The following is an 8980-nucleotide window of genomic DNA, read 5'->3' as shown; positions in this document are numbered from 1 at the left end:
TATATATATATATATATATATATATATACTACTTTTATTACTATTTGTACTACTATCCCTACTTTGTACCTTTTCATTTATAGCACGTGGGGGGTGGGGCTGCTTCTCCACGTCAAGAGGAGCCAGTTGAGGTGGCTCGGGCATCTGGTTAGGATGCCTCCTGGACGCCTCCCTGGTGAGGTGTTCCGGACACGTCCCACCGGGAGGAGGCCCAGAGGAAGACCCAAGACACGCTGGAGGGACTATGTTTCTCGGCTGGCCTGGGAACGCCTCGGGATTCCCCTGTAGGAGCTGGACCAAGTGGCTGGGGAGAGGGAAGTCTGGGCCTCCCTACTTAAGTTGCTACCCCTGCGACCTGACCACGGATAAGCGGAAGAAAATGGATGGATGAATGGATGGATGGGGGGTGGGGGGTCCCTATACCCCACAATAAGCAAAGGACTACAGTACTTCAGGAATACAAACACGCAACCACAAACATCTAGTCGTCATTATCGTTTTTATGTCTATATTCAGATTTACTTAATTTTGTATTTTGCTTCATGTGTTACCTGTTGTTCTGTCTGTACAGCACTTTGGTTGGCCTTGTCGCTGTTTTAAGAGCTCTATAAATAAAATGGTATGGTATGGTATCTAACTCAGGGGTCTGCAACCTTTGGCTCTGGGGCAATATGTGGCTCTTTGGTCCCTCTGCAACAGCTCTTTGACCAAAACTAACATAAAACAGAATTTTCGTGGTTTTTATACCAACAAAAAAGTACTAGTTTTAGCAGTTTTCCAGTCATTAGCAAATATGTGTATGATAGTATTAATACAGAGTAAAACCTGTTGACTACATCATGCTAATAGTTTGTTAGCTGCTTCTTTAAACCAACTTCCAGTCGTACGGTGTTATTTCTCCCAAATCCAGAATAATTTTGGAATACCTTTAAGACAAATCGCTAAGAATAGTGTCGATATAATGACAATAAGAATAAAAATGTAAATGTAAATAGAAGTATTTATTTGTTTTTAAGTTCAATTACATATTCAACAAACTGGCCTTTATTTTAAATATAACTATATTATTTATTTATTCAAAGAAGAGTACTTAAATATATTTATCATAATTATAAAGAGATTAGGCCTGCCAGGTTCAGTGTTTTATTTTTTATAAAATTGGTTTAAAAAAATAAAATAAATAAAAACAATATATGTTGTCCCTGTTCTACTTGTATCTGGTATTTTATTTCATCTTAAAATGTAAGAACATCAGTAAATGTTAACAATCATTCGATATTTGTAGTGTAACAATGTCACCCCTACTGGTGGTAAAGAGCCCCCTCCAACAGTGGTCCACTGGCCACCAGTTGATAATCACAGCTGTAGCGCATTTTGCAGCTCGGGACACATTTTAGTGAGCAATATGGCAAAAATAGCTCTAAAGTTTGCAGATCCCTGACCTATATTCTTCAACAACATTGTATTTCCACCGTACGGTTGTCAAGAACACAAGAGACTAATGAGACAGATAGAACGCACAAAGAATGGCAACACCTGGTACACAAAAACACCACAATACTCTCAGTGCAGACAGAGGGTTTATGTAGCATGAAACTGTGTATTGTCTCTGTTGGGGCACTTAACTTTTATTATTCTAATTATTTGTGAGGTTTCAGAGTTGCTGCATTCATTCTGCAGTTTTCTTCAACATCACCGGTGTTCAGCCTGGTGTTGTTGGAGTTGGATTATTTTTTATTTTTAATCAAATATAATTTGAGAGTAAATCAGCTTCAGATAAGTTAAATATCAGTGTCTTGAACTTTTTCCGTCTCGTGACCTGAATACCTCACTGTTCAAACCCGGCTGGCAGCTCGTTAACGTTCCAGTTCGACTCTAATCACGACTCCTACATGTATGTTTTTGTGTGAGGAACATGTCATGCCCATGTCGTGAGAGGACGCTGAGAGTGTGTGATAATGTTTCCACCTGAGGGGACTGGAGCGGTAAGGTGCGATGGGCTCCATCTAATTGCTGTGTTAAACCCAGATGGTCTGTGTTTTACACAGCTGAGGCTGCTCTCATCAGAATAAAAATAAAGCATAGCCTGCTGACAGATAATGTTTGAACGTCTTGATTTATGTTTATGTGTGTGTCTCTCTGCAGAAAAACTCTACAACTCCAATGGGCGTGACCTGAGGAGGGCACTGTTCTCCTTAAAGCAAATATTTCAGGTAGCACACATATTTCTCATCCAGTTTGTTGCGACAGAATACAGATGGTTATTGTAGCCACTGAGGTTGCATTCATCTGCAAGACTTTGCGTTGGTCTGCGATGTTTGCATGTGAATGTATAAAGAGGGACCGTCATCACAGATTTCTGCTGCTCAGGTTTACTCAGCTTTGTCAGTTTGTGCAAAATATGTGTGAGGCAGACAAACTACAAGTTTGGTAACCAACTACACATGGAGTTGAGTGGAAATCAGTTTTAATCCTCATCTTGCACACTACTGACACCTGGTGGATATTTAAGGTATTGCATGGAGCATCATGAGCTCTGGAAGAGAGGCTTTTTGTGCAGCTTTGGTTGTATGGAGACAGTTGGACTTCATTTCTTTGGTCTTTTCTTTATTCTAGGATGACAAAGACTTGGTCCATGAGTTTGTGATGGCTGAAGGTCTGACATGTCTCATCAAGGTGGGAGCGGAAGCCGACCAGAACTACCAGAACTACATATTAAGAGGTGAATTTCTTTCTTGCTCCCATTTTCATGAAACATTTGATTATGGGTCTGAATGGACCCTCGCTGGCCTCAATGCCAACAGAAGATTTACAGGAAATGTATCAGGTTTGATCTAAAAACAATTATTTTTAAATATATTGTTGGGGGCGGCACAGTGGCGCAGTTGGTAGAGCTGCTGCCCCTCAGCAAGCAGGTTACTGGCTGAAATCGTGGCCGGGGGCCCCCCTCGGTGGAGTCTTGCATGCATGAGTGGGCTTTATCTGGGTACTCCGGTTTCCTCCCACAGACTAAAAACATGCATGTACCTGTATCTTCACAATGAAGAGTTAAAGTGAAGGACCATCTAAGAATCTATCACAGCCTCTGCAGAGCCTTCACAATGCAAAAACAGTTTTAACTTACCGATAACTTCACTTGTGATTTGGTTTAATGCTTTGTGTGCTGTGAATTTTCTGCAGCATAGATGAATTTGTGACAAAATACTGTAAATGTAAACTGAATGAAGTAGTAATTACATTAATTAGTTTAAGGTTCAAGGTTTTTTAATGGAATGCAATGGAAATATTTGTGTAACATAAATACTTAAGACCTATTCTTTCATAGTGTTAATACATGTTTTTTATACTTTTTAACGTGTAGTATTTATTATTCAAGATACACTTAATCAACTTTTTATTTATTTATATCAACTTCCAAAAATGACAGTTTTGAGTAAATTAACAGCATCAAAAAACACTTTAAAACTTTACCTATTCACACAATGAACATAGTAAATGTACTGACACTTCTTCAAATTACTACAGAAAACTCTTTACATCAAACTGAACTGAATCCTAACAGCAGTAGTCAAATATGAGTAACAGGTCTTCATTTGTAAACAGATCGATGCTGGAACACAACTAGTGGGTGGGCCGGCAGGTGGGGGCAGTGGGGTCTGGGGGAGGCCCCCCAGAAAATTTTGAATAAACTAGATGTGATTTTCTGCATTAGGTGTCTTTTAACAGGTTGTTAAACATCTACGAACTTGTAAATATATATATATATATATGTATTTTTTTTTTGTGGACCCCCAAGCACCGGCTTGTTGACCCCCCGGGGGTCTGGGGACCCTGGTTTGAGAACCAACTTATGTTTAAATTAGGTTAATTTAAGCACTTATTGATAGAAATCACTACATGTCAGTCATGGACGCACCTTTCAATTCATTTTGAACGAGCTGGTGCGTAAAAGGAACAACGTATTTACAAAATAACTTTATGATTTCTTGCTTTCCCAGATCAGTTTGAGTTCAAAATGTTTTTTTTTAGCACTTACGTTGAGACATTCAAATACCGTATCAGGAATTTCCTGCATTGCTGTGGAGGAAGTACTGAGCTGAACAAATATTGCACTTTCAAATATTTTTTGTTGTGCTCATTAGTAGATAGTATTTTTGCCCATCTCTGTAGCTTGTCTGCTAAAATAATCGCGTGACCTTTTTGGTGGATTTTAGTTAAACCCTCAAAAAATAATCATTGGATGTATGTCTGCAACTAATTTTTTTGAAAGGGGAACTATCACATAAATAGTTATAAGTCAGTCAGTTGTACATATATTGAGCAAAAATTTGATGTGGTAGTAGTCAAAAGTCCTCCTCAACACATACTCTGAGTGCTAACAGATCACATGAGAGCTAACTGTGTTGCATGATGTTGTTTTCAACATTTTAACCAAAATGTCTACAGCACTTTCATATCCCAACAGAAGATGATCGCTGAGCAGTTTAAAACCAAAGGAGGATGTGCATTCCTTCAGTGCACACTAGGTTTTAGTTTGTCTATGGTGCTGCTCAAAATAGCTACATGTTTCTTTCTTTGTTTCTTTTGGTTTTTGGTCTCAAATTGTGCGTCTTTCTCCTCCTTTCTCAGCTCTGGGGCAGATAATGCTATACGTGGACGGGATGAATGGAGTCATTGGCCACCAAGAGACAATCCAGTGGCTCTACACTCTTATTGGCTCAAAGGTACGACCCCAAAAAAGTCTAGTCTGTCATTATCTTTGGGAAGCCACCCGTTCTTTGGAAAACTTTATTTTTAACCACTATTCATAAAAAAAAGGCACACAAAATACTTCTGTATTGTGTTGTGTTTTGGTGTTTTCATTTTAGTATTTCTATATTTAATTCAGTTTATTTAAAACATGGCCATTAAATAAAAACAAAAAGACTCGCATAAATTAACAAAATCCTGATTTTTATTTTGGGGAATCACCCGCAGTATTTGTGTAATGTAAAATATTGAGGCTGTTTCGCAGTGGTTCACAGTTCACGAAAAAGTAAAGTTTTCTTTTTCTTCGTTAGTTTCGTCTGGTGGTGAAAACAGCTCTGAAGCTGCTGCTGGTGTTTGTGGAGTACTCTGAGTCCAACGCACCGCTGCTGATACAGGCCATTACTTCAGTAGACACAAAGAGAGGTGAAAATACTCTTGGCATGACTCAACTGGGCTTTCTCTTTACATTTGTTTGGTTTATATTATTAGGAATTCAATATGTTCTTAAGCATAAATACAGTGTTTGTTGACTACACTTCAGGCTGTAAGCCCTGGTCCAATGCTATGGAGATCTTGCAAGAGAAGGACGGAGTGGACACTGAGCTGCTAGTCTATGCAATGACTCTCATTAACAAGGTATGTAGACATTTATGAGCTCTTTGTTCTTTTGTGCATATTTCAAATTATTAACCAGGGTTATATTGAGTTAAACTGACTGATCGGAGTTTGATTTAAAGTGTACCGAAGACTCCCCGAACAGGTAGAAGAAGGTGCTGTGGTCGGATCGAACTAAAACCGAACTTTTCAGCCACCTAAGACAACACCATGTTTGGTGCAAACTTCTATCATCATGCTGAGAACACCATCCATAGAGTGAAGCATGGTGATGGCAGCATCATGCTGTGGGGGTGTTTCTCATCAGCAGGGACTGGGAAACTGGGAAACAGTAAAAAAAGAGATGGATGGAGAAAAATATAGAGAATACTTAGGGAACGTGTTCAGAGACTGGGGAGGAAGTTTACCTTACTGCAGGACTATGACCCTAAAAACATGGCTTTAATGGTGTACTTGTATATGTACGTATATAGAAAATACATCTACCAAAATGATCAAATAACAAAACAGAGAAGACCAAAGGGAGTGAATACTTTTGAAGTCACAATATATTTAGGGTATTGCCTCAGGAACTTCTTTCTCCAGCTAAAATGTTGTGTAATTGGAAAAGTCTGACTCATTTTCACGTCTCTTGTTGCTGCAGACGCTTGCAGCTCTGCCTGATCAGGATTCCTTCTATGACATGGTGGACAGTCTGGAGGAACAAAGCATGGAGACTGTCTCCCAGAGACACCTGGGACGGAAAGGCACTGACCTGGACTTGGTTGAACAGCTCAACATCTATGAGGTCAGAGACGAGCTAAATAAATTATATAGTTTTCATTCAACCTTTATTTATACAGATTAATCCCAGTGAGCCTCGGGTACTCATTTACGAGAGACCTAAAAATTATATTATATGCATATATAGTAAATTATATAAGAATCAGCTTTATTGTCATTGCACAGAAGCATAACAAAATTACATTTCAGTACAGCCTATCTGAAGAAACACGAAGAAACACAAACAAACCAACAAACGACAGACAGGGTGCCTGAGGCTGCAGCCTCACTGAGAGGTGCTTCCTTTTTTTTGTTAGATTAGAAAAAGGGGAAATTCATATCTCACTCTGTGAAACCCACCCTGCGTGAGGCTGTAAAAAAAAAAAAAACAGCAGCATACAGACATAAAGACATATGGGGAAGGGAGGGGAGTTGGGAGCAGAGCGGCTTGTTCACAGAACATCCAGTAAAATTTGAGAGAGTCAACCTTCCAAGGCTTACACGGGGGGCCAGGTTCAGAGAGCAACATTGTTTTGGGTCAGGCAGAGTGCCGTTAATTTCCATCTGCCTTTTACAGTCTCACTAGTACATCTCAAAGACATGCCAGACAGCTTTACAATGGCCGGAACAGCTATCGACGTTTTCTGAATTTGTCGATATACCAACTCCAAAAAGCAGAAATCCTGTTATCATGAATCCAAATATGTACACATCTTCAGCGTCCTCAACTGACAAAATGGACAGACACACGATCTTCCACTTCCCCCCAGTAATCCATCGTGTATCCGGCTGCCAGTGTCCCATCAGGGCAGGAGGGCTCTCCTTCGCCTGGTCTTCTTGTTGAGAAAATTTGATCAATTGTGTTGAGACCAACTGACCATATTTAGTTTAATCCACCTAATGTTTAAAATCATCACTCCTATTTTACCTTCAGATGACCTTACAACACGAAGACGGTGACAACAACAGCCAGCCCCCACCAACAGGATGCAGGGATCGCCGACGGTCTAGCCTCGGTGTTGTGGACAAACAACGAGGCTTGGAGAGGCGACGGAGCCGTCGAGCCTCTCTGGGACGATCTGGACATGCCTCCCCCTGCAGTCCTGCCTCCCCACAGAGAGCCGGCTTCCAGCCTTTTAGTGGACACAGAGCTGAGGACATGAGCGAGAGGTGAGAGCAATGGGGGACGTAATGCAGCGTCATGTTTAATGGAGGTATTGATGAAGGGGATGTAACAGAGCAGAGTGACTGCGATGCCTTGGAGACATTTCTTTTGAGACGGAGTGACAGAACTCTAATGACAAGATCTGACTCTTGTACCACTTTCTGCTTCAGAACATGGTCAGATTGTCTTCCATCCATGTAAGTTCCACCCAGAACCACACGAGCTGCTCCTCAAACACACGATGTAACAGCTTCCAGTGTGTCCCCGGTGCTCACTGTGTGGGTTTTCTACTCAAGACTTCTGCTGCACTAAAGACATAAAACAGTTCTCATCTGTGGATGGTGCCTTCAGGGTCACCCTTTAACTCTAATATGAGCACATTGCTGTTAAACTAGCTCAGTGTGACCATCTAAAGGCCAACAATGAATGGGGTACAACACTGTCAAAATAAATATATACGTAAAGACAGAAATATGTGCATATTAATCATTGGGTTCAAGGTTCTTTATTGTCATTCCCATCACATGTGGTACATGATGTGGAATGAAATTGTGTACTCAAGGTCCCAGTTACACCCAAAAATAGCAAAAATATAATGTATGGTATATAAAAAAATAAACAGTACAAGAATCTAAGATATACGCTAAACAATAATAATGTAATATAATACAGTGCATTAAAGAGCAGCCTGAACATAAACAATAGTTGTGCATAACTAGCATTTGTACATGTATTGTATGTTTCCTTGATAAAAATACAATTTAAAATGTTACAACTTCACAAACTTGCAAATACAAATTTCAAGTTTATCATTTTGTTTTACTCTTTATGAATACAAAGAACTATGATCATTGGTGAATATGACTTTTTTTCCATTCTGCTGGAACAGGACCTGGGAACGCTCTTATTTTGACAGGGTGCGTTCCGGTAACTGTTTGCTTGGATCCAGTAACTATCAGGCTTACTAATAATAAAGTTATGAACAAATTTGACTGCCTCCAATAAATAAAACCTACATTCTAAAAAAGTCAAATCTGGTCCTCTGGACATTCAAAAAAACAAAACAAAGCAAATCAACAAAAAAATGTAGAAACGTTTCGTCTCTCATCCGAGAGACTTCCTCAGTCTGAGGAGCTGTATTCAGCTCAGTCTCTTAAATAGCACCGTCTCAGAGTGGATCAACCAGTTTTGCTGCTGACAACCAAAACTAGCTGATCACAATGCTCAAGAAGGACCATCAGCCTAACAATGGATCATTAGCACACTGATGGCTGTTTACTGTTCACAGAGGGCTGAGTGATACTAGCAATCACAGCATTGTAAGAGGGGGACAGTTGAACCCGGAGGCCTCCACCCCTGTTTAATGATGGACGATTTCTTTTCACAAAGATGGCCTCCTTTACTCCTCTCTCAAACCATCGTTCCTCTCTATCCAGGATGTGAACATCTTCATCCCTGAAAGAGTGACCGCTGGCCTGGAGATGAGTGTAGGCCGCAGAGTCCTGGCCTGATGATGTTGATCTTCTGTGCTGGGCCATCCTTTTGGCCAGTGGCTGTTTTGTTTCCCCGATGTAAGACTGATCACAGCCCTCCTGGGGGCTACATTGGATATATAATCTGAAAATAATTACATAAACACTAATTTTAAACATAACAGCCACTTACAAGCTTCTTAATATCACGTACAAT

At 40.2% G+C, this 8980-nt stretch overlaps 1 protein-coding gene across 1 annotated transcript in view; it reads left to right on the top strand.

Moving 5' to 3' along the window:
• The window catches only part of fhod3a (formin homology 2 domain containing 3a), a 97872-nt gene that overhangs the window by 51009 nt on the left and 37883 nt on the right, over window positions 1-8980 (top strand). Inside the window, exons 4-11 of the mRNA XM_037693403.1 lie at window positions 2146-2213; window positions 2617-2722; window positions 4630-4724; window positions 5061-5172; window positions 5291-5385; window positions 6008-6151; window positions 7061-7296; window positions 7462-7488. Of these exons, the coding sequence (XP_037549331.1) occupies window positions 2146-2213; window positions 2617-2722; window positions 4630-4724; window positions 5061-5172; window positions 5291-5385; window positions 6008-6151; window positions 7061-7296; window positions 7462-7488 (883 nt within the window). The remainder of the gene's footprint in view (window positions 1-2145; window positions 2214-2616; window positions 2723-4629; window positions 4725-5060; window positions 5173-5290; window positions 5386-6007; window positions 6152-7060; window positions 7297-7461; window positions 7489-8980) is intronic.

This window comes from Nematolebias whitei, chromosome 19 (genome assembly GCF_014905685.2).
Source record: "Nematolebias whitei isolate Nwh7 chromosome 19, NemWhi1, whole genome shotgun sequence".
NCBI lineage: Eukaryota > Metazoa > Chordata > Actinopteri > Cyprinodontiformes > Rivulidae > Nematolebias > Nematolebias whitei.
The sequence above is the reverse complement of the archived record's forward strand: the minus strand, read 5'-3'. Positions and strand labels throughout refer to the sequence as shown.